General features: G+C 40.6%; 2 protein-coding genes across 9 annotated transcripts in view; one reads left to right on the forward strand and one right to left on the reverse strand.

Annotated features, from left to right (window-relative positions):
* Positions 1-21,458, reverse strand: part of LOC135114970 (protein dispatched-like) — a 40,413-nt gene extending 18,955 nt beyond the window's left edge. Inside the window, exons 1-3 of one of the 3 annotated variants that reach the window (XM_064031297.1) lie at positions 20,168-21,458; positions 19,371-19,564; positions 1,427-1,463 (exon numbers count right to left, since the gene is read on the reverse strand). The gene's annotated coding sequence lies outside the window, so the exon portion shown is untranslated. Of the gene's footprint in view, positions 1-1,426; positions 1,464-5,072; positions 5,514-19,370; positions 19,565-20,167 lie in introns of those variants that run through there. The other 2 variants (XM_064031299.1, XM_064031298.1) reach the window with 2 other exon arrangements.
* Positions 20,028-26,367, forward strand: part of LOC135114971 (early estrogen-induced gene 1 protein-like) — a 76,591-nt gene continuing 70,251 nt past the window's right edge. For 4 of the 6 annotated variants that reach the window (XM_064031301.1, XM_064031304.1, XM_064031305.1 and 1 more), the window contains exons 1-2: positions 20,028-20,154; positions 23,877-24,895. In XM_064031301.1, the coding sequence (XP_063887371.1) occupies positions 24,750-24,895 (146 nt within the window). In that variant the 5' untranslated portion in view covers positions 20,028-20,154; positions 23,877-24,749. The remainder of the gene's footprint in view (positions 20,155-23,876; positions 24,896-26,367) is intronic. The other 2 variants (XM_064031306.1, XM_064031302.1) reach the window with 2 other exon arrangements.

Below are 26,367 nucleotides of genomic sequence, written 5' to 3' on the forward strand. Positions count from 1 at the left end.
TCTCTCTCTCTCTCTCTCTCTCTCTCTCTCTGTACGTAAAGGGTGGACAGAGGAGCAAGGAGGAGGAGAAACAGGTGGAGAAGGCAGCGGTGGTGGTGGTGGTGGTGGTGGTGGTAAGCCTTAGGGAGCTGCAAAGGAAAGACTCATCTTGAAAGCCAGCTGTGCCGCCACCATCACCACCAGCTAGACTCTCCATCATCCCTCCACCACCAGCCGACATAATAAGTGAGGGAGAACAATGCCCCCAACCCCCGCCCTTCCTAGCAATTCAATCATCAACCCAACAACGTAAATCACTAACAGCAATGGTTCTGATGTGGTTTTCGCTAATGTAAGTGTGCAATTAATTATATCCAGGGGGAATGTCCACAGGGGAAGGTGACCACGGGGGAATATGCGAGGGGAAATATCAGGTGTGTGTGTGTGTGTGTGTGTGTGTGATAAAAATGCAAGATCATATCACGCCTCATCAATCACCACCATCATCCCCATCACTACCATTAATACCCACCTCCACCATCACCATCACCATCATCACTACCATCACCACTACAAACCAGTCCTCTGGGGTCACTGAGGCCACCGGCGGACACAGATTCTTCCCCCCCTCTCTCTCTCTCCCTCTCTCGTGTGTCTATGATTGGTATAAAAGGAAATAGTCCACGCCACACGATGAAGTAGTAGTAGTAGTAGTAGTAGTAGTAGTAGTAGTAGTAGTAGTAGTAGTAGTAGTAGTAGTAGTAGTAGTAGTAGCAGCAGCAGCTGTAGTAGTAGATTTACTAAGACTGAAAAATTATAAAAATACAACATAAAAACAGCAGTAGCAACAACAACAACAACAACAACAACTACTACTACTACTACAACTACTACTACTACTACTACGAGACGGGGCGTGGTGCTGAAAAGAGAGAGAGAGAGAGAGAGAGAGAGAGAGAGAGAGAGAGAGAGAGAGAGAGAGAGAGAGAGAGAGAGAGAGAGAGAGAGAGAGGTCAGGGGAGGAGGAGGAGGAGGAGGAAACAGGTGAGGCGGTAGTATTGATCTTCATTTTGCCAGCAGGTAAGGGAGGGAGAGAGGGAGAGTGAGAAGGGAGAAAGAGCGGGAGAGGGGAGAGATGGCCCTGACCTAGTTAGGGAGAGGGTCAGGTCACCACGAAACAACAATGACCTTGGAGGAGGAGGAGGAGGAGGAGGGAAAATAAAAACGAAGGCGGAAAATGAGAGAGAGAGAGAGAGAGAGAGAGAGAGAGAGAGAGAGAGAGAGAGAGAGAGAGAGAGAGAGAGAGGTGGGGGGGGGGATTTACAGAGGATATACGAGGGAAGAAGAGATGGAGGGATGAAGAGGAAGAGATGGAGAGGAATGGAGGGATGAGAGGACGAGATGGGAGGGATGGAGCAAAGGACGTAAAAACCCATTTCATTCTTACCTCCAGGAAATATATCCTCTCCAAGTAACACGGTGTTCTGAAATGGAGGAAGGAAAATATAGCAGCGGCACACACACACACACACACACACACACACACACACACACACACACACACACTTACACGATGTCATTACCAAGAACACGTAAAATATCGCACACACACACACACACGGAGAGAGAGAGAGAGAGAGAGAGAGAGAGAGAGAGAGAGAGAGAGAGAGAGAGAGAGAGAGAGAGAGAGAGAGAGAGAGAGAGAGAGAGAGGAGACTGGATGGTTGCCTAGGTAACAACCCAAAAGGGAGAGAGAGAGAGAGAGAGAGAGAGAGAGAGAGAGAGAGAGAGAGAGAGAGAGAGAGAGAGAGAGAGAGAGAGAGAGAGAGAGAGAGAGAGAGAGAGAGAGAATGGTGGGGGCAGGGGGAAAGAGAGATAGAGGGGATTACCACAGACTGATGATAGATAAATATAGATTGATGGACAGAAAATACGAAAATGAGAGAGAGAGAGAGAGAGAGAGAGAGAGAGAGAGAGAGAGAGAGAGAGAGAGAGAGAGAGAGAGAGAGAGTCAGACAACAAAGGGGGAGGAGGAGGAGGAGGAGGAGGAGGAGGAGGAGGAGGAGGAGGAGGAGGAGGAGGAGGAGGAGGAGGAGGAGGAGGAGGAGGAGGAAAACAAAGAGAGTAAGTGATGGAGGAAACAGGAAGAGAACGGAAGTAAAAAGAGGAAACAAGAGAGAGAGAGAGAGAGAGAGAGAGAGAGAGAGAGAGAGAGAGAGAGAGAGAGAGAGAGAGAGAGAGAGAGAGAGAGAGAGAACGTTCAATACTATAGTAATTCCGTTTACACACACACACACACACACACGTGTACACATATTTAGGTACACACACACACACACACACACCGCGCACACGTGCACACACATTTAGGGACACACACACACACACACATATCGCGCGCACGTGCAGACACACACACACACACACACACACACACACACACACACACACACACACACACACACATCGTAAAGTAATAATATAAATAATGTGTTTACTATAAATACATAAACAACAACAGGTGCTGCTGCTGCTGCTGCTGCTGCTGCTGCTGCTACTACTACTACTACTACTACTACTACTACTACTACTACTACTACTACTACTGTATACTATTATTTATGTTGCTTCCGTCAAGAACACCATAACCACCTACTTAATACTTTTACAGCAACAACAACAACAAAAACAACAAAAACAACAACAACAACTACTACTACTACTACTACTACTACTACCACTACTACTATTACTACTATTGCTGTAGTTACTGTTGCTGCTGTTTCTGCTGTGCTGCTACTACTACTACTACAAAAAGAACAATGATAGGAGTGACTGGAGGGAATAACATCATATGCTTAACCCAGCTGATTACACACACACACACACACACACACACACACACACACACACACACGAAAACAACAAAAACAACACAAACCGGAACCATCAAAGTCAGATCAATACAGAGAGAGAGAGAGAGAGAGAGAGAGAGAGAGAGAGAGAGAGAGAGAGAGAGAGAGAGAGAGAGAGAGAGAGAGAGAGAGAGAGAGAGACGACCTTGGGAGGAGGAGGAGGAGGGAAAAATTAAACTACCCCCCCCACACACACACACAAAACCACAAGGAATGTATGTACGTATACAGTTTAATCACCATCACCACCATTACGCAACCAACACCATACACCATACACCACTATATCATATCTAACACCACCACCACCACCACTGTCACCACTAACAGAACCACCACTGTCACCACATCTTCACATCACAACCACCACCACCACCACTACACACACCCACAGTAATACTCATCACCACCACCACCACAATTAATCCTCGCTACAATTACAATAAATCCTTCATAATATAAGTCGGGCATTCACGTTTCGGATATCGGGATCAATTGGATGCGTTCATTGGATGCTCCGGATACTGGTTAAGCGTAAAACAAGACAGCCTTTCTATAACAGCCTTCATCTGGTGTAAACATGTGTTGATTCCAATGACTCGTATGTTTCCCCTTAATCCTAAATCCTTAAATCTATTTGCATGTATCTCTTTCCTCTTTTCTTGTACTCGTTTCATCCCCTCTTGTAGTTTTCCTTTCTTTGTGTACCTTTTCCCTTTCTGTCTTCAAAAAATGAACAGTCGGAAGCTCCTTAATATCCTGACAGTGCTCTGGATACTGCTTGGCGGAAGTCGGAGTGTGCCATTCTAAAACAACCTTCATTTCCTGGGAGTAATTGTGGTGTAGGTAAAGTCGAGTCACCCGCATTAACTGCCGTGTTTTGCGTTGTTCTGTTCCCCCTCAATCCCAAATCCTTCACGTGCTGAGTCTCCCTGCAAAACCTCATTTTTAGCTGATGAATGGACTAGCCGTCGAGGAATAGCGTTAAGCACAGCACAAGTGTAACAAGTTGCTCAGTTACAGTTCATGCATGGTTCTGTTTCAACGTTTTCCTGTGATTCGTATTAGAATAAAAATTGCATTCCTTACGTTTTAGCGCCCTACCGCAACGTTCAACAGGCTATAATGAGAGTTGCAAGATTTTTTTTTCGAATTTTCAAGAGTGTACGATTCCAGTGATGGTGTAGCAAGGAGTCTCCATCATCGATGAGGAAACACACTCACCTGAAATATTTTTATCCCGTAGTGTTCTCTCATCAGGACTCTTGTAGGACCAGAGAGCTGAATAGTCAACATAAAAGATAAAGATATCTCAGATACGTATGCTGATGTTCAATATAATATATAGTTTTGAGAAGAAAGATATTTTTTTAGTGAATACAATAAACAGTTTTGTTAAGAAAGACATTTGTCAGTGAATGCATGAACACAGGAGGGCAACAATTACCAATTATTTCAATGCCACTCATTTTTTTCTCGATATGCAACAACTGGCAACATTAAAAGCGCTATACAAACATTGCAAGGCACCTACAAGAAAAAAAAATATGAGTAAGACTAGATTTTCATATTTCTAGCTAATACAATGTTCAAAGGAGGCCGTGGAAGAAAAGGAAGTGTTTCAGAGTAATTTGTGATCCAAGAAGTGTCGAACAGCACTGAAAGGGTTAATCACCTACAACTCTTTAATCGTTTACTTTTGCACTACAGTCTTAAATATTTATGTAACCTATACAGGAAAAAACACCTGTTCTCTCTTTTCTTTTCCTGTATCCATGCGGTTCTTATTTACTCATTTGTTATTTATTTTTTACAGGACTCTGAATGCCAACAAAGAACAATCATAACATTAAAAGGAAAAAACTTTAAATATCTCTGATTTTCCTCTTATTTCAGACATTTTCCCCGACTGATTCGACTTACAAAGGATTTACTGTATATCGCCACCACCACCACCACCACCACCACCACCGTACCACTTAAGAACATGTAATGTCACCGCCACAGCACTGTAAGTAACACTGGGTCAGGAGCACACACCGAACTAGGTCACGAAAGGAGGAGGAGGAGGAGGAGGAGGAGGAGGAAAACAGGAAGTATATGGGGAAATCTAAGAGGGAAAAATGGTAAGGAATATTGATAGGCAAACAAGACAAAAATAGGAGTGATTTAATATACCTTTTTTAGCGCCAGGTGTGTGTGTGTGTGTGTGTGTGTGTTAAAGAGGACTAGTGGCGGGAGGGATCTGCTGTGTGTGCGTGCGTGTATGTATGTATGTGTGTGTGTGTGTGTGTGTGTGTGTGTGTGTGTGTGTGTGTGTGTGTGTGTGTGTGTGTGTGTGTGTGTGTGTGTGTGTGTGTATGTATGTGTGTGTGTGTATGTACGTAGCTAATGTATAGTAACTACATGCGTATTATCTTGTGCGTGCGTGCGTGTGTTCGCGAGTGGAGGTATATGTGCGTGTGTACCTTCGTGCATGTGTTTGTGTGCTCGTGTATGTATGTATGTGTTTGTGTTTGTACGTGCGTGTATGGATGTGTGTGCTTGAATGTGTATGTGTGTAGGGGGGAGGGAGGGAGGCAGGCGAGAGGGAGAGGTGAGAGGGAGAGACGAGAGACTGCTCCTCTCTCTCCCGTCCTCCGAGCAATACTACCAGCCTTTCTCTCTCTCTCTCTCTCTCTCTCTCTCTCTCTCTCTCTCTCTCTCTCTCTCTCGCGACCTGTCTGCGAGAGAGAGAGAGAGAGAGAGAGAGAGAGAGAGAGAGAGAGAGAGAGAGAGAGAGAGAGAGAGAGAGAGAGAGAGAGAGAGAGAGAGAGAGAGAGGAAAAATCAGAGAAGCGAATGAGGTGATGGTAAAATAGGCGGAGGAGGAGGAGGAGGAGGAGGAGGAGGATAAAGAATGTAAGAAAGTATAAAAGATTGTGGATGAAGGAAGAACAATAACAAGAAATACAAAGGAATACAAAGGAAAGCCAAACACCAACAGACCTTTTGGTCCTTGCAAGGCTGTTTGGTAACTACTTCTACAGGGGAAAGCTACAGGGAAGAGAGACAGGACAGCATAGCAGAAAAAAGAGAAGGAGGAGGAGGAGGAGGAGGAGGAGGAGGAGGAGGAGGAGGAGGAGAGAAAAGTACGAAGAAAACATACACAAAGAAAAAAACGAATGGAAGGAAGAGAAAAAAAGACAGCGGAGGAAAGGGAGATAGGAAAAGAGGGGAAAAATGGATGATTTAAAGGGAAAGATGTCTAAGGGAAGGTCACGTTATTCCACCTCCACCGCTCCTACCCCCCCAATCCTGTTTATCCCCGTTCCGTAAAATTCTGCAGTAATTACCTCAAAACGGTACACCAAACACCTGGGTCTTTGTTCCCTAATTTGTTTACCTGTCTGACCCTTTACGTATCTGTCTATCTGTCTATCTATCTATCTACTTGTCCATCAGCCTACTCTTTTATCTATCTATCGGTCAGTTCATCACCACTCCTGTTTTCACGTTTCATCTATCATACATTCGTAATATCGATATGTTTACACACCTGTCTATCTATCTACTATCTATTACCCGTCTATCTATCACTTATCCCTAGCCTTGTCCATATTTATTCACTTGTAATCGAACCAAATGCATTTATTGTATTATATGAAAACAAAAAGCAACAACAACAACAACAACAACAACAACAACAATAATAATAATAATAATAATAATAATAATAATAATAATAATAATAATAATAATGTGAGCTCATAATCTTAACTAAAAGAGAGAGAGAGAGAGAGAGAGAGAGAGAGAGAGAGAGAGAGAGAGAGAGAGAGAGAGAGAGAGAGAGAGAGAGAGAGAGAGAATTTACCTTCCACGAGCACATGATAAAGATTACGATAAAATGCACGACTCTCTCTCTCTCTCTCTCTCAAGTTAAATATACAAACACGCACAGCGGCCATGCACACTTAAAAAGAACACCCTTGGACTCAAACCGCTGACGAGAAAATAAAAACAACAAAGAGAGCAAGAGTACGGGTCATTTGAAAGGTACCACTTATATATAACGTAAGGATGGGGAAAAGTCTGCGAAGTGGGGAGAGAAGGGGAGAAGGGGGAGGATAATGCCCCGTAATGGTCAGATGGGGAGGTATAATACAGCATCCCAATCCTTCCCACCCTCTCCCTCCCTATGCTCATGAGATCAATATCAAACTTGACTCGCCACAGCCAACCGCTCTCTGTGGCTGGTAGTGCCGCCGTTTTCTTTGACTTTATGGCTCACTGACATAGAGGCTCCTATTCTCCACTGTTCAGGCGTCTACCTTCCTTTACTTCCTACAGGTTGCGAGGGAGGCTGTTGGACTTCCACTCATCTTCTCTCTCTCTCTCTCTCTCTCTCTTCTTTTATTTCTTTATTTTTATGCGTTTTCTATTTCATGGCTCACTTAGAAGTTCTTGTTCTCCACTGTTTTGGCGTCTGCTCTCCTCTACTTATACAGATTGAGAGGGAAGATGTTACAGCTTTATTTACTTTTTTTTTAAGTTTTCTCTAATTTCATGGCTCACTGGTTATGTCTGCATTCTGCATTCAGGCGTCCTCTCTTCTACTACTACAGGTTGCGAGAGAGGCTGCTGTGGGTTTTCAAGGGGCACTTAAATATTGTAATGGCAGTTCATGAAGGGTTCTGCATCACTAATGATAAACCGCAATCCTTGACAGCTCACCTAATCATGTCTGTTGCCTTGAGAGAGAGTGAGTTATGCCCATCTCACTTCTGGATACTACTCTTTACTTTTACTTTGCTTTCGACCTATATTACCAGTCTCCTATATAAAAGTTAGTGCGTTATGTCATAGTTTTAGTACCCCCCACAAGCAGTTCTCTTTCTTTCCTCATGCAACATCCAGCGCGGTGTCACAAGCAAGGGGGAACTGTGCTGTGCTGATCAGTAGTGCATAATGGAAATTTTTTTTACATTAACTCAATATAGTTCAATGGATTTCAAAGGATTATAGTACAATACACATCAGGAGAGAGATTAAAAAAAAAAAGATATACAGAAGAGAAAGATCATATAATCTACACCTATCATTATTTGCGTTGGACATAAATCTTTGTTGATATGGCAATGTGCTGAGTGCAAAGGGAATTTAGGTGAACTCACTGTGGTTAGCAAAGCATTATGGTCACTTTGTCTTGCTAATCAACCCTGACTACTAATGACAGTATGACATGCGTTACTTCATCAGAGCAATGCTACCTGACAATAGTGACAAAACTAACAAAACTGACAAAAAATAACTGAACAAAAAATCTCTCTTTCTCTCTGAGAGAGAGAGAGAGAGAGAGAGAGAGAGAGAGAGAGAGAGAGAGAGAGAGAGAGAGAGAGAGAGAGAGAGAGAGAGAGAGAGAGAGAGAGAGAGAGAGAGAGAGAGAGAGAGAGAGAGAGAGAGAGAGAGAGAGAGAGAGATTCACAAAGGAAACATTTTCAGGAGGAACCCCCAAGAGATAAGTGAGAAAGAACATAAGGAAAGATGCCTGTTAAATTAAATAACATATAAGGAAAGACTAGTAAAATGAAAGGGCAGAAAATTACAATACTTCAAAGACAAACTGGAAAGAAGTGTAAAATTAAAGAACAGTGTTAGAAGATTCAACGGACAAGGAAAAAAAAAAAAAGGGAGAGAGGAACAAAACAAACAAGGATAAGAAGTACAGGCAAATCAAGATGTATTTTTTTATGCCATGATCAGACAAGTCTTTATGAAATAGAAAACAGAAGGGATAAACTATACTAGATTCTCCTCTATGATTCTCCAGCAGGATGAAGGCTTCCACACACATTCATTCATCTGCCAGCTGTCTGTCTACTCAGGGCCACCCAAGCAAAAGTTTGTATCTCATTGCTTCATCTAGTTCTCTGTCTCCCCTGCCTTCTTTGCCACCTCCAAGTTGCCAGTCTGTGACTCAAACTGCCCTTCTGATATATCTGCAGCTTGTGTTTTAGATTAACATAAATATATAGACAAAATTGTTAGAGATTAAAAGAAATGGAATAACCACATAACCAATAAAATAAATGAACAAAAAAAACACCACTACCAGTACAAATGGATATGATGATAGATAAGTAGATACACAAGATAGCCAGTAATTAAGCAAAACCTAAACCTGCTTTACGTTTAAAAAGCACAGTAATCTTAAGAAAAAGGATTTGGTCAGTGAAGAAACAACTCTACTGTTCTTCCCTGTGCCCATGTTTGTTTAAATGAGCTGGTGATACCAAGTGTGTGGCTGGCAACCTTAATACTCTGGCCTGACAAGGAGCAGCAGAAAGATAATAAAAAACAGAAAAAGATAATCAAGATCACATAAAGAAGCTCTTGTGAGGAGGATGAGATAGGCAGATACCAGCTGTGCACACACTCTCACTCACCCTCCCACACCCACACAGTGACACACACACATACACATGCCCATGGGTAATTGCTTAACAAGGAGGACACACACACACACACACACACACACACACACACACACACACACACACACACACACACACACACACACACACACACAATAAATAGATGGAGTAAATCTTGGCAAATGGAATTCAATTTAAGTAAATGTAAAGTAATGGAGTTTGGTAAGAGTAAGAAAAGAATACAATATCATTATGAGATGGATGGTGTGAAGTTACTGAAATCAAAATAGGAAGTGGATTTGGGAGTAACAGTTACTGAAAATTTGACTCTGGGCAGACACACTGATAAAATTACTGGAGAGACAATTAATTTGTTAAAAGAGCAAGAATAGAATTCTCATATTTAAATGAAGCAATGATAAAAAAAGTTGTTAATTTTTCATGATAAGACCAAGATTGGAATATGTGGCAGTGGTGTGGTCTCCTCATATAAAGAGGAATATTATAAAATTAGAAAGAGTACAAAGAGCAGTCACTAAGATGGTTCCTGAGTTGAGTAAGTCGACCTATGAAGAAAGATTGAGAATATTGGAAGTTCCTACCCTTGAAAAAAGGAGAGAGAGGGGGGATTTAATAAACATCTAAAGAATGATAAATGGTATGGAAAATGTTGACAAAGAATGTTTTATAAATTTAGACACACAGAGTACAAGGGGACACAGTAAGAAGTTGAAGAAAGTTAACTGTAAAAGAGACATCAAAAAGTATGGTTTTCCTCACAGAAGTGTGAACAAATGGAATGAACTCAGTGAAGACGTTGTCAATGCTGTAACTCTCCATGCTTTTAAGACCAAATTGGATAGATATAGAGATGGGATACTATGAGATTACTTCCCATCCATAAACCACAACTAGGTAAATACACACACACACACACACACACTCAACATTAAAAGGACACTGTAAAATAATGAGCAAAAAAGAGCAAAGAAAGATGTGAACAAATATAGTTTTCATGATAAGAACAATCAGCCAATGAAATGCAATGATTGACAAAGTTATGTGTGCATGGAACATTCATAGGTTTAAAGATAAATATAACAAATTACAGTAAAATCCCTCTTATCCGGCATCAACGGGACCGCCGACATGCCGGATACTTGAATATTGCCGGATACTTGAATAGAAGTGAAATTATGCCCACAATCACCACCCTAAACTCACGCATCTTACCATAACAAAGATCAGCTGATCTTAATCAGCAGCTGATCTGATCAGCTGCTTAAGTGTAAGCACAACACGCTTCTTCTTTTCTACAACTTTAGGCATGATGAAGGCGTCAGGCGATAAACAGTGCACACGCAGGACTGAGTCACTGAGTAAACACAGTGCAGTGGGCCGCGGTTGGCGCGAAGCAGTGCGCTCTGGTGGCGAGGGGACAAATTATGCCTCGCACAGGAATTTTAATCGATTTTATGAGTACACATTGATTTTTTATTGATTTTAAGGCTCGGGGAAAAATGTGCCGGATACTTGAAGCTGCCAGATACTCGAATGCCGGATGAGAGGGATTTTACTGTAACTTTAAAAAACAGGGCATTACAAGCTTGACTCAATCCTGCAAAAATATAATTACACACACACACACACACACAACACACACACACACACACACACACACACACACACACACATACACACACACACTCCATGAAAAAATACAGTAATTCAAATCGTAAAGGTATAACCTTACTTAGATGATCTGTAATTCTAATATCAGTAATATGAGAAAATAGGTGAGGTGACAACAAAGCACATCAGTATAAGCCTTCTCTTGACCAGCACTGAGGATTTATATGCACCTAATACTATACTGTCATTAGTGCCTAAAGTGACAAGAGAGCAAAGAGCAAAGAGGAGTGAGAAGTGACTCACAGGAAAGGAATTAAAGGAACAAACACATACAGAACAAACGCAATGCACAATCCATTTTCTAGTCTGGCCATATAAATGGTTGTTGTGTCTGACTAATTTTGATGGTGTTTTGAGATCATTCTTATTTAATAATAGTAGTATGTGAAGTAAGGGAACTGGGAACTCTCTCCTCTCCATTAAGTTCCTGCAAGCAAACATTATGTCCTTTGTCTCACCCACCCATCTCTTAAGGTAAAATTTTTATTTGTTAAATAGATATGGTATCTGGCACAGTGAAGCTCAGTTAAGATGTGAGATATGTTTGGTAGATACCTTGCCTCACATTGCCTCTCTATACTCACACTTTATAATGTATTAATGTAATGAAAACTTCTGAACACTTAACATGAAAACTTGATAAAAAAACATAGGTGGACAGCCACAGCCTGGCTCCACACTCTGAAGAATATTGAAGAATATTGCCAGTGTGTTCCCTGTGTGTATGAATAAGGCTACCAAATGAGGCAAGATTAAGGGACATGGAACCTCATTTATATTCCTATAATACAGCAAGGCACTGTATAGACACAGTGTTTGGATTAAATCTCCCTTAAGAGGGATGCAATTCAGGTATATACTTCTATAAATGCATACTAAATATAAAAACCATGCATTATTTTAGATGATCAACAGCAACAGAGATTTTTCAGCTTACTTATGGGAGGAAAGAGTCCTACTGTTACCCATTATTTGGCATCAGGAAATGTAACACAGTGCAGTGAGCAGCAAGCCACAAAATAACAAAGTTGAGGGACTTTTGTGTTATGACTCAAGTGATTCTGTAATGCCTAGTAAAAACCAGCCATTTAAATATGTACATGTCTTGTTACCTGTGAAGGAGCCTGGATACTGGCCAAACTGTCAAGGGAACAAAACACAGAGAAATAACCACTTTAAACTGCTGATTCTTAAAAAAAAAAAAAAAAAAAAAAAAAAAAAAAAAAATACAGCAGAAGAGTTCCCATTGGGTCAGCCAATTTAGTTCTAGTTTATATAGTCAGTTAACATTCAAGTGAACATATGTAGCTACTATATAAGATGTTCCAGCATTGTATGGGGAATGACGAGAAATTGCAACAAGCACATTTACACCCAATATAGTCGTTGCAGATGTTTGTAAAAAGAAGCTGTTTTAGTCAAATTAAAACAAACACAATAAAGTTTTTCAGCATGAGAGGACTGATGAGCGACTGCATCCACCACATACCCAATAAGATCTTTGTAATATGTTTATATTAATAAAATTGAAACAACACTTGACAATCACTTCTCTATCATCCAAACACAACATGGACATCAAGGAAACTAGTATTTCAGGTGTGGTGACCCCACACCACATTATATACTGTATTATGTAAGAAAAAAGAAAAGAAAGAATAACGAGGAATAAAGAAGAGAAGATAGAATAAATTAGAAGAGAGAAGAAATGGAGGAAAGAAGGTTAGCCTTTAAGGAAAAAGCTCCACCCACTTAAGCTCCACCTCCAAATTTGCCTATATACCCTGACTGGCATTCTGGATCAAATACCACGCCTGTGGGCAGATCATATGTGTGAATGAGAAACATGAATGGTATATATGTTAAATGTTATGAAGACAAAGATAATTTTCTGAAGGAAATATTCAGTCCCAAACAATTGTACATGAGTAGAGTGATAGAGAGAGAATTAGGCAGCAGCAGACACAGAGCAGAGGTTTCAGAGGGCCTGACCAGAGAGGAGTCGAGATGGACAGAATAACTTAAAGTCAGTGGAACTTGAAAGTGCAATGCAGTCTAGAAATTAAGTATCTTATGAAGAAAAGGAAGAGGAATAATTGCATTTATTATGATCTTGCATAATCATAAGATATTTAGATGATGTTTTATATTTAGTATGGTATAGGTTTGTAAGATGTACTGTATGGAGATGAATGTAATTAATGTGACGATGGAATGTGTATTTTTCTAACTGAACATTAATTGCACCAATTAAATATTAGTTGTGTTTATGAATCTGATATTGTCTGTGTTCTTGCACAATGACTGAGTTAATTATTGAACATGTTGAAGAGAGATAAACTGACACCAAATAGCTTTGAAAAAAAATCAAGATGAATGGGAGTAAGAATTTTCATGGTGACTAAGAAATAAATAGTATTAATTAATTAAAATTTTAATATATTTGTGAGTTTCTAGTAGCCTCTAAATATCAAACCCATGCAACATCTGTCATGACACAGGCCAGTGAGGGGAAGAATGGGGGAACACACCTGTCATTCAAACTCACACCTGATGTAATGTTTGTGTGTTTATAAAAATTAAAACATTGTCTTGGTTCATCATAAGTCCAGGTATTCACTTACCTAATCATTTATCACACACACAGCCATGACTCTTGGCAAAGGTTACATGCATGCATACACTCACACACACACACACACACACATGTAGTGTAGCGGTTAGCACACTCTGCTCACAACCAAGAAGGCTCGGGTCCAAAGCCTGGGTGCAGCGAGGCAAATGAGTGAGCCTCTTAATGTATAGCCCCTGTTCACCTAGCAGCAAGTAGGTATGGGATGTAACCCAAGGGGTTGTGATCTTGCTGTCCTGGTGTGTGATATGTAAGTGGTCTCAGTCCTACCCAAAGATCGGTCACTATGAGCTCTGAGCTCTTTCTATAGGGTAACGGCTGGCTGGATGACCAGCAGATGACTGTAGGTGAATCACACACACACACACACACACACACACACACACACACACACACACACACACACACACACACACACACACACACACGCATCAAGACCAAACTCCTTCAAGAAAGGATCAATAAACTCTTAAAATAAAACTTGTGTGATATATATATATATATGTATGTATATATATATATATATATATATATATATATATATATATATATATATATATATATATATATATATATATATATATATATATATATATATATATATATATATATATATATATATATATATATATATATATATATATATATATATATATATATATATATATATATATATTACAATTTTGATTACTATGTGAGCCTTTCTCTTTTCCATTTTCTTTTGTTTGGTTTTGAATGTATACAATTTTTCTTATTCTCTTAAACTTTTTTATTTCCTTTATCTTTCTTATAATACTTTTTTTTGTTCGATTATATCAGTTTTTTATTCTTTTTAATCTTTTATTTTATTCCAGGTTTAGTTATGCAAACTACATTGTTTCTCATTCCATTATATTAGTTTAATTCTAATTATGCAAGTCTTCCTTATTGCTTTACTCTATTTGATTTACTTTTTATTCCTTGTTTGGAAGTCCTTGGAGGGTCTCCTGATCATACTTAAAAATACAATGTCCTTGTTAAGAGCCACACATACACTCTCTCTCTCTCACACCCACCCACCCACCCACCCACCCACACACACACACACACACACTGATATAACTGTTTATCTTAATTCTCATTGTTCTCACTGTTCATGATAACACAACTTTTTCAAGATAGCACTGCACACTCAAGCAGTCTTTACAATTCCTTTGACACACACAATAGCACCTTGTTTTTATGCATATCTATTTTGCTTGTTTAACCTACATTGCAATGAAAACATAAAGGTCATAAACAAAGAAGACATTTATCTTCTCATTTGTCTTAGTTCAGGTTATTAAATGCTAACTTATACTTAATATTCACACAACACTGGAAGTCCAATATTAAAAGTATGTATTGTATGGCGACTTGGTGTTGTTATAGTGATACCAAAGTCAGGTTATAAATTAATTTACCTTGTGTAGGGGGTGGACCCATGACTTAGTTAAGTGCATACCAGTACACAGCCCTAAGACTGATCTAGGCACTTAGCGAAAGTCTTAGGTGGAAAGTCTGCCTGAAGTGTTAGGCTGAGTGGACTGAAGCAACTGCCTTGAATAGTAATAGAAGTGTGACTGTGACTGACTCCTGAGTGCAACTGATTGCTCCTCAAGTGTCACTGCCTGAGGCAGGGTGGGAAGCGGCTTCCACCACAGTGAATGAGTGAAAGTGGAAAAAAATGAAAATAGGACAATAGTATTATTAATTTTAGAAAAAAAGAGACTAAGTAAAAAAGGTCAACAGGAAAGAAATGTAGCCTCCATTCTTATTCTTATCTATGTTGATGACTATACAAGAGTGAAGTGTAGCTCATAATCTTCAGACAGACAGACAGACAGACAGACAGAGAGAGAGAGAGAGAGAGAGAGAGAGAGAGAGAGAGAGAGAGAGAGAGAGAGAGAGAGAGAGAGAGAGAGAGAGAGAGAGAGAGAGAGAGAGAGAGAGAGAGAGAGAGAGAGAGAGAGAGAGAGAGAGAGAGAGAGAGAGAGAGAGAGAGAGAGAGAGAGAGAGAGAGAGAGAGAGAGAGAGAGAGAGAGAGAGAGAGAGAGAGAGAGAGAGAGAGAGAGAGAGAGAGAGAGAGAACAATGCACATCTAGGTGACTGATTGGAATAGTTTATGCAACAAATTCCTGTGGGCACAATAACAATCAACACTGGCAGCTGCTCAGTGTTATGATTCTCCAGCCTGTGTTTTGGTGACTCGGCTCTCATTATCAACTGCTGCCACACACAATTCTCCTTTCATGTTTGGAGCAGAATGCATTCCTCTAATTTTTTCCTTCTTATAATGCAAACATATTGAAGGAAGAAGTAACAGCCTCATGAACAAAGAGCACATTCATCTCATTCACAATACTCTATTCATATCAGGAGTAGAATGCCTTTCTTTAATTTTTTTCCTAATGATGCTGAGTTCAGGAAAACCAATACCGATTTCCACACTGTAAGCAGCACTGTTGAATGTAGCATAATATCTTTAGTGTTGAATTATACACACACTTATAATACCATAACATTTTTTTTTTCTGTACTGGATTAACAGATTCTCCTCCTCACCTTCTATCAATTAACTGATCTTGCTTGTTCAAATCTAGACATTTTGAAAATTAACCATTGCCTCAAGGCTGCAGTGTGCATCACTTGAAATTTCATGCATATCTTAATCAAATTTTGTTGAATTTGAATATACATAATTCTAGTAGAGTAAACTGAGAAACTATTGCAATATACTCGTATAAGTGTTAGGAATAAGAAAAGGTGTGTCCTGAGAAGGTATGAACACATTCAGAGGAAGAAAGATGCCAGGTTTGGGGTAAAATGAGTGGTGCACAATGAAACACACAATGGAGACAAGAGCAGAGCAGCAGGCAAACAAGGTGCAGAGGAGGTGGCTGAGTGGGCAGCACACACAGAAGTGGTGAATTTGTTACCTTGAGTTTGAGTCCTATAAGCTGGCCATGTTTCCATGATCTCTAAGTGTCCAAAGATAAACTATATGCCTCTATCAACCTTGCCTTTGATTGTGAATGCAGTGTGGAGCACCTTGTGCAGCATGAGTCTTTACAGACATCACCATCATCATCATAATCACAATTTTATTTTTGGTTATAGCGTTGGCTGCCAGAAGCTTATAGATGAGTTTCCTTCCAAAGACAAGCATGAATCTACCACCTGATCCTCCAAGAAATAGCACTACAAGACTATTATCAAAGCTTACAGGAACATGTGTGCTGGTGCTATAGGTTCAAGATATAAAGGAGAAAAAAATAGTGATTTAATAACAGTAAGATGTTGGATGAGAGTGGCCATCTACTGAAGAGGTCTAGTTACATAAGAGAAAGGTGGAAGATGGTGATAATAGTGATGAAATTTCTTCTTATACTCTAATTTGCTAATTCCATTAAACAGGTAACCCATAACACAACAACATGCCTACATTCTATAGGCATGAATATCATGACAAAATATTCAAGAAATATATAGCATTAAGAATAGCTTTCACTTATTTCCACACACTTCACACATTATATGAATCATTAGTAAAATAGCTTATTAAGGAATACAGAGGACACTTCATTCTTTAATTCCTGAAAAGTACATCAGGAACAGAATATGTCACACACCTCTTCTTCTGTCCTCACTCAACACACTTAAAAAGAAAAGGTGCAGGTTTTGGAATATCATAAGGAGAAATGTGTTCACTCACTAGATGTCGCTGCTCGATTGAATAGGAGTATGCTTCACATTTATGAGGTGGTTCCACTCATACCTCCCTTTTAGACAGAGTGGAATCAAAAGTTTTCATCTTATCGACTCCTCTCCTCTGAATGAGTGTCTTCAGCCTGTCTCTCATCACTGCAATGTTGCACTTCTTGTTATCTTCTACCACTATTTTCATACTAACTGCTCTTCTAATCTTGCTAACTGCATGTCTCTCCTCCTCTTGTGGCCTTGCTTCACTAGATATTGTACTTTCTCACATCTCTATTCTGTTTTCCACTCTAATGCAAGTCTTAACCAGTATTCTTAATTATTCATTCCTTTTTCTGGTAAATGCTGAAACTTCCTGCTTGGTTCTGTATTTCCCCCTACCTATGACTTGAAATTTATCCTTCAATTTTTCTTATTGTTTCTGACTGTTTGGGGACTGGCACATCAGCGGGCCTTCTTTTTCTTCTAATTTTATTGCCCTTGGCCAATGCCCTTCCTACATAAAAAAAAAAAAAAAAGTAACTGGCATCGTGTAGATGTACAATACTATTGAAAAAAAAAATTAGCTATAGAGAATCACTTGGAGAGAGCAATATTAGGGTTGAAAAAATTAAATAAATAAATAAAATATTACCATAAGTATGACTCACAGCCTCGACAAGTATGCAACGAGGTGACATCCACAAGTTCACAACTGTTACTGTCACACACATCATTTACAGTAATGTTTAACAGTGGCAATCTGACCCACAGCAACCAGTCACTACCATCCACACTGTGTTCTACTGCTGCTACTTTTGGCCAGTCATTACAAGCCAGACCTGATCGCAGCTCCACGGGCTGCTGCACTCTTTCCAGGCAGAGCGGAACAATATGCACACTTGTTGTAGCCCAAGCACAAAGCCAGCAATGAAGAAAGATGACAAAAACATAGTTAAGTTGACTCATCATCTACTGAAATATTCCTGAGTTTGAAAATACAAAAAACTCGAGTGGAGAGGATGCAAGCAGGTGATGCCGTGGACTCAGGTTCGTTTACAAAACACAGCTCGTGTCACACTCAGCAGCTCAGCCAATAGGAAAATGAATGCAGATTTGTCCACTCCAAGTCAGTTTTACTCTGGCCAGAGGACAGGACCTTACTGACGGTATTTGTGGTGTCAGACTTACCACAGTATGCTGCATCCTGTCTCTCGACACAACTTCCACTTTGGCCACAAAGGGTTCAGACACACATAGTGTGATGCCACAACCAGTAAGAATAAACATGCTTTATTTAATTAAGAATATATCCTTATCATAATTTTAGTGTGTGTGTATGTATGTATGTATGTATGTATATATATATATATATATATATATATATATATATATATATATATATATATATATATATATATATATATATATATATATATATACACACACACACACACACACACACACACACATAATTTATGCTTTTTATTATACACTTTATTTTATACTAAACAGTGCATCTTTTTTGTACTTAACTTACTTTGTCCTGAAATCTTGTAAACCTAAGTTTTCAGTTGAGCTGTGCCAGATGGACAGGACAGGAGATCACTTCAAAGGTAACTGGTACTACGTCTGCATCTAACAGATTGTTATGTCAACATTAAGGAGACTGTTATGCCAGCATTCACATGACTACACCAAGGGACAGGAGACTGTTACAACCACAGTTTGGAGACTGATGCATAGACACTGGTGAGAGTGCTGGATTAGTCTAATTATGTCTGGTTATGGAGTTGACCTTACTTGTTACTTGACTTTTGACTTTTTGTGTATGGTGGCGTGACTATATGTGACTCACATCACCTGCCTCCCCTGATGGCACCCGATACCTGAATGCTATCAGTCACACCTTACTGCGGCGGGCGGCAGGGCCCTATTGCGAGGAAATACTCAGTGCACACAACATTACAAACGAAGATGAGAAGGACTAATATATAACAGCAAGTTAAGAAATAGCAGTGACCTTGAAAATTAATGTTGCAGTCTATTGGCCTGTGTTGCAAGGACGCTACTTCAGGAGTCCTTGTTGCTGTTGCAGGTCAGGAGGAGATGTCTGTGGGATGCTGAGGTGGTGGTGAGGTGTTGTTGAAGCCAGGTGAAGTGAGGAGAGGGAGGCGCAGGTGTGTTCGTTCTTCCTCTTCTTGTGACCGCCGCCGCCTGGAGTGTAAACAGACATCATCAGGTGTACCATTTACCGGAAAGATGTGGAATTTTATTATATTTTGCCTCTAGGAATGCATAAGATTGCTATTATCCTATATTCTATGCAATGTGATTTTTATTTGATGTTTTTTTATTGCTTTCAGGATGAAATATTTACAATAAAACAATTTTTCGTTACAGTAGTAAAAGACGAATATAATTTCATTGTTATTTTCAGCCATCAAAGGACAATTTTGTTTGATTTCACGTCATATAATTTTCTTGTAACATTTTTAATGCTGTGAAAATGAAAAATTGAACTTTTTTGTGATATAGACAAAATAGTAAAAGACATGAGATACAGCCAATCACAGTACGTTTCATACAGCTTAAAGAAAGAGAAACTGAATTACTATTGGCTATTGTGGCGCCAAGTAGCCAATGAACGGCAAGGTAACATCAGCACGGGGTGGCCTTTATTTTGCTTCTCGCTCTGTTGTCAATCAGTCTGGCGGCAGCCTTCCTAGAGAGTGGGTGTATTATGCGTTTTGTGCAGCGGCGGACATGTGATACAATAATACTACAGGCCATTAACAACAGTGTGCGTGAGTGTCTTACCGTTCTCAGAGGGTAATGTAAGGACGTGGGGCGTGAGCTGAGGGGTATTGGAGGCAGGGCGAAGGGGTCAAAGTCATCAGCTTAGGGCGTTGCGAACACTGCTATTTTGTGGTGATTTTGAGCCATTTTATCCCCTGTTGCTCGCCTCGCAGTGCCCCGCGGATCCCCCAGGCACTGTGCCACCCTGGAGGAACGCACACATTCCTGGACGTGGACTGGGGGTAGTAGAATCATACATAAAACTGTGTGTGGGTGTGTATGTGTGTGTGTGTGTGTGTGTACGGGGACCCAACCAGCCAGTCTGTGCCAGTCTACACTGTCAGATGATGCACAGCTCACCTCACCTGCCAGACTCACCTGAGAGGCACACTTGCGGGAATTATCACAAAGGCTGATTCATGTTTCATCCTCTGTAACCTGATGACTGAAACCAGTTATTTATTTTTTTATTTTTTTCCCTACAGAAGGGGAACACTGGCCTAAGGCATAAAGAAAAAAAAAAAAAAAAAACATTAAAGATGCCATCCACTATAGAGTACAGTCAAAAGAAGGGTTATCTGGAATTTGAGAAGTGTCTTGAGACCTAAACCATAACAAGACAGAACTAGTTAGAAGATGTTTTAGTAATTTCCTGAGCTAATTTGGGAAGACAGTCTGGCGTGTAAACTTGTCACTTGTTACTTGTAGGTGTTCATTCTACGCCCTGCTCCACCACCTAATCTAACCTAAACAACGAAATTAATTTGATGTGAAGTGGCTGGGTGTGCGAGGGCAAAACACAACACCTTGCACAGCTCTTAGCCTCGGACGGGTCACAGGTAATGAAGAGAGAATGTTAATCCTCTCCGTTTTGCTTATTTGGGAAGATAATTTGACGTAATACGGAAATCAAACAGACTTGACTCATTACACAAAATGCCTCCCTCGCCACGGCCTTGTTTACCTTGTCAGTGCCTCAGGGACAGTTTCAAGTTTCACGGAGTCAGTCAGAGGAGCAAATGGTTGTGGATTGTAATTAGACATTCAAACGCCTTCACAACAAAAAGCATCTCCGAAATATAATTGAGCATATGTGGTATTGGAGGATTAATAACATGTCCTTTATTTTGATCTCTCTTATTCTCTCTCCCACATTTTTTTTTTATTGATGTGTTCGTAGCTGTCACCTTGTTTGTAATTGTCCGCTCTTTGTTTATAAACGAAACCTTGACTGCTGTGAACACTTTATAGAGTCTGTTTCATCTCTGTACTTGGCTAACCTTTATAACTACGAACACAACACTGGGACGACGGGAGGGACGGAAGCCTAATCGACATAACAACCGATATATGGAAGGTACCGAATTTGTTAAAGATCTCATAAGACCACCCAACGTAATCCAGCACTTTCTTATCGTCCTGTTTACCCTCAGACACTCGAACGTAATGATGTTGCAAATGCTTTCTTAGTCACTTCAAGACAGTTCGGTCCTCACTATTTTTTTTTCCCGTGTACTGACCAGAGCCGCAGTCATTTATCAATCGATTTTATCCACGTATTCTGAAACACTGCTCTTTCATCACGATTGTTCAGAAAGGCCACGAGACATGATTGGCTGGGTTCTCAAGAGTGCTTCTCCTGTTAGTAAGGTAGAAATGTTACTAATCTGTCACAAGAACCATAAAGAAAAAAAAAACGTAACCAACTAGGGAGAGCCTTTTGAAAGTCGGGGTGCGGCGCAGAAATGTTTCAAAATATGGTTTTTAGTCACAACCATTCCTGTCCAGTTACGATTGTGCCACTGTGGGATTCGCTTGGTGTAGGATTTTCCAGCATTGGCGCCCTTTGACGTCACGCGGAGCTTCCAGTGTTGTGACGTCACGAGTTTAAAAATAATGTGATGAGAATGTGTGTGTGTGTGTGTGTGTGTGTGTGTGTGTGTGTGTGTGTGTGTGTGTGTGTGTGTGTGTGTGTGTGTGTATTAAAAGAGATGAGATCCACGCTACGCTCTGAGGGGGTAAGCAAGGCGATAATATACAGAGAAATATAAAAAAAAGTGGGAGTAGAGGAGACTCTCTCTCTCTCTCTCTCTCTCTCTCTCTCTCTCTCTCTCTCTCTCTCTCTCTCTCTCTCTCTCTCTCTCTCTCTCAGGTATTTTTCTGGCACAAGTGATTATGTAATGACCTAAAAATGTGTGTGTGTGTGTGTGTGTGTGTGTGTGTGTGTGTGTGTGTGTGTGTGTAGGGTTATTATCCTTACATTCATCACCCGAACGCATCCTGCCACTCATTTACACACACACACACACACACACACACACACCCCACCCATCCTGCCCCATCCCCTTCGCCCAGCCACGCCCCATAGACCGCAAGGGCCACAAACAAAGGCTGTACTGTTATTCATTTGCACCTTTCAAGCTTCTTTGTTATTCACTATTCATTCATTCATTCATTTCTATTCATTCATACATTCATTTTTGGCTTTTTTTTTTTGGGGGGTGGACGGGGGAATGGAAATGATGATGATGATGATGATGATGATGATGTGTTACTATGAGCAAATGGAAGTGTAGTGTGTTATTCACTGTATATAATGATGATGATGATAGTGATAGTAGTAGTAGTAGTAGTAGTAGTAATGATAATGTATATATTTCCATTATTTCGTCATATTTCACCTTAAGCCAAGTTGCAAAATCTCTCTCTCTCTCTCTCTCTCTCTCTCTCTCTCTCTCTCTCTCTCTCTCTCTCTCTCTCTCTCTCTCTCTCTCTCTCTCTCTCTCTCTCTCTCTCGTCCACTCAGCATTACTTAACTGATGTCGTCGCGGTGCATAAACTAACTCAGCCAAACCTGCTTAGCTAACCCAACCTAACTTGCTACTTCTCGCCAGCGTAACAGGCCGCTATCTTGCATCCCCCGGCCTGTTATCAGTCAGCGAGTAAGTCTGTCAGTCAAGCAGTTAGATTCTCAAACAAAGCGGCTCCTGTTTGTACTAATCCCAGTCTCTCTCTCTCTCTCTCTCTCTCTCTCTCTCTCTCTCTCTCTCTCTCTCTCTCTCTCTCTCTCTCTCTCTCTCTCAGTAGTAGGAACAAAAGTTGTCTAAGTTTATCTTTTTTATCTTTTTTATCTTTATCCCTTACCTCCCCCTGAGAGAGAGAGAGAGAGAGAGAGAGAGAGAGAGAGAGAGAGAGAGAGAGAGAGAGAGAGAGAGAGAGAGAGAGAGAGAGAGTACAGGCTACTTGTCACATTCATTGATCATACCTGCCTTGTTTCTACACACACACACACACACACACACACACACACACACACACACACAGGCAACCGCTGCGATTTTGATAGTGAATTAATGTTCCCTTGATTGAGGTTAGCACGCTATGTTTGCTCTCTCTCTCTCTCTCTCTCTCTCTCTCTCTCTCTCTCTCTCTCTCTCTCTCTCTCTCTCTCTCTCTCTCTCTCTCTCTCTCTCGATTAGCAATATTACCATGGGAGTATGATTACCACCACCACCACCACCACCACCACTACTACTACTACTACTACTACTACTACTACTACTACTACTACTACTACTACTACCAGCATCACCAGTATCACCATAATTACTATTACTAATGTTTCTTCTGTTTTCTCATCCTACCACTACTACTACTACTACTACTACTACTAATAGGATAGACACGAGTTACACAACCAAATAACTTGTATTTTTTTCTCTCTTTGCAGGGGTCTGAGTGTTGTAAGCCAGAAAACACGACCATATCAACCACTACTACTACTACTACTACTACTACTACTACTACTACTACTACTACTACTACTACTACTACTTCTACTACTACTACTACTGCTTCTGCTGCTGCTGCCTGACTCCCAAACTGCTGGGCTGGGTGAAGTACTCCGAGACACGGGAAGAGAGAAAAAAACACCACCAAAGGACTGCAGGCGTGTTGCTGAATCAAATAAATAACAACAATGGCTAGCTGGAGCGCCCATAGTGTAGTTACGCGGAACCACCACCATCCGGAGTGATCTACCACTATTACCACCACTACTACTATCAATAACGTTACTACTGCTACGGCCACTGCTACTACTACTACTACTACTACTACTACTACTGCTGCTGCTCCTACCACCACTGCCACACGCACGTCTCACCACTCTCCCGCCTGTGGTGATTGCGTGCGCGTGTGCGTGTGTTAGTGACCGTGTGTACGTGTCGCTGTCTGCGTGTACGTGGTAAATATACGTACACAAGTGCGTGTTTATGTGCGTGTTTGAGGTGCTGTGGCTGTCTTCGAAGTTGACGTGACGCGTTTGGTACACACACACACACACACACACACACACACACACACACGTTTAGTCAATGCGTGCCTATCATTAATTAAAATCTCTCAGCCCAAATCACCCATGAAAGTCGCCCAAAACTCGCAATAATCCGAAAAAATAGCCCAAAACCACAAACCTAACAAAACTAGCCCAAAAAACGAACGAAACAAAAAATCAGCCCAAAAAAATAGCCCAAAAAACAGCGACGAGAAACTAGCCCAATACCTACGTGGAAAAAAAAATAGCCCAAGGTAACCCAGCAGGATGAACGGAATTATGGGAAGGAAGAAGAAGTACAGGTTCCAGGTGGACTTGCGCGTGGAGGAGCTGCAACACGTCCCCTTCGTGAACCAGGTGCTGTTTGCTAAGGTGCGCCTACACGAGGGCAACATGACGCACTATTCGCCCAGGTGAGTGTCGCGCAGGTGTTGTTGTTGTTGTTGTTGTTGTTGTTGTTGTTGTTGATTTTGATTTTGTTCTCTTTCTCTTTCTTTTTCTCATCGTGTACTTGTTGTTGTTGCTGTTGCTGTTGTTGTTGTTGTTGTTGTTGTTGTTGTTGTTGTTCGTCTTGTTTTTCTTCTGATAATCTAACTTTTATTCTTCTCTCTTCTTTCTTCATTTTTTTCTTGTTTTTCTTGTTCTTGTTCTTCTTATCTTTCTCCTCCTTACTTCTTTTCCTTCAAGCTCTTCTTCTTTTTCATCTTCTTCTTTTTCTTCTTCTAATTCCTCCTCCTCCTCCTCCTCTTCCTCCTCCTCCTCTTTTCTTCTTATGTTTGGAAATTCTTAGGAATGATATCATACCAATATTTATTTATTTATTTATTTATTTATTTATTTATCTATCATAGTTATGTTTTTACTATTATAACTTATCAATATGCTATTCTAATTGCTGACGAGGAAGAGAGGAATATGAAAGGTGTGTGTGTGTGTGTGTGTGTGTGTGTGTGTGTGTGTGTGTGTGTGTGTGTCGGTAAAATGACCAGTGTTTATGTTATTGTTATTGTTGTTCTACGTTTTCTTCTATTTTTTCCCTCTCCCAGTTATTCACCTCACTTGTTTTTTCTTGTTTTGTCTCATTTTTTCCTGTTTCCTTCTTTTTTCTCCTCTTTTTTGTCCTTGTCTTCTCAAAAATTTCTTTACATTTTTTTTTCCGGGCCTTGTCTTTCACTTATTTCCTTGTCTTCCTCCTCTTCCCCCTCTTCTTCCCCTTCCACGACCAGTACTCTTCCCCACCTGCCCCCAACTCAGGTATTCTTGCCCCCTCCCCCCAAACATTCCCCCAAAGCTAACCTAACCAGTTACTAATAGCACAAGGCACTCCTCTTCCCCTCCTCCTCCTCCTCCTCCTCCTCCTCCTCCTCCTCCTCCTCCTCCTCCTCCTCCTCCTCCTCCTCCTCTTCCCCTCCTCCTCCTTCTCCTCCTCCTCCTCCTCCTCCTCCCCTTCTTCCCCAAGGTGAGTTAGACAGGTATACTGCTACTCCCTTCCCTTCTCCTTCTCCTCCTCCTCTTCCTCCTCCTCTTCCTTACTGTCTTCTTTCCCTTCACTTTACTCTTCTATTCAAATCTTCTTCGTCTTTTTGTGTAATGTATATCTTCTTCTTCTTCTTCTTCTTCTTCTTCTTCTTCTTCTTCTTCTTCTTCTTCTTCTTCTTCTTCTTCCTCTTCCTCTTTTTTCTTTTCTTCTCTTCGAGTAAGATGATGCAGTGACCAAAAATAATGATGATGAAAGGGAGTGGGAGGAATAGAGAGAAGAGAAGGAGGAGGAGGAGGAGGAGGAGGAGGAGATGGTGGAGGAGGAGGAGATGGTGATGGAGGAACAATATGGTTAGAGAGAGAAAAAAATTGGTTTGGTAGTGGGTGGACATTCTTTCCTCTCTCT

This window comes from Scylla paramamosain, chromosome 28 (genome assembly GCF_035594125.1).
Source record: "Scylla paramamosain isolate STU-SP2022 chromosome 28, ASM3559412v1, whole genome shotgun sequence".
NCBI lineage: Eukaryota > Metazoa > Arthropoda > Malacostraca > Decapoda > Portunidae > Scylla > Scylla paramamosain.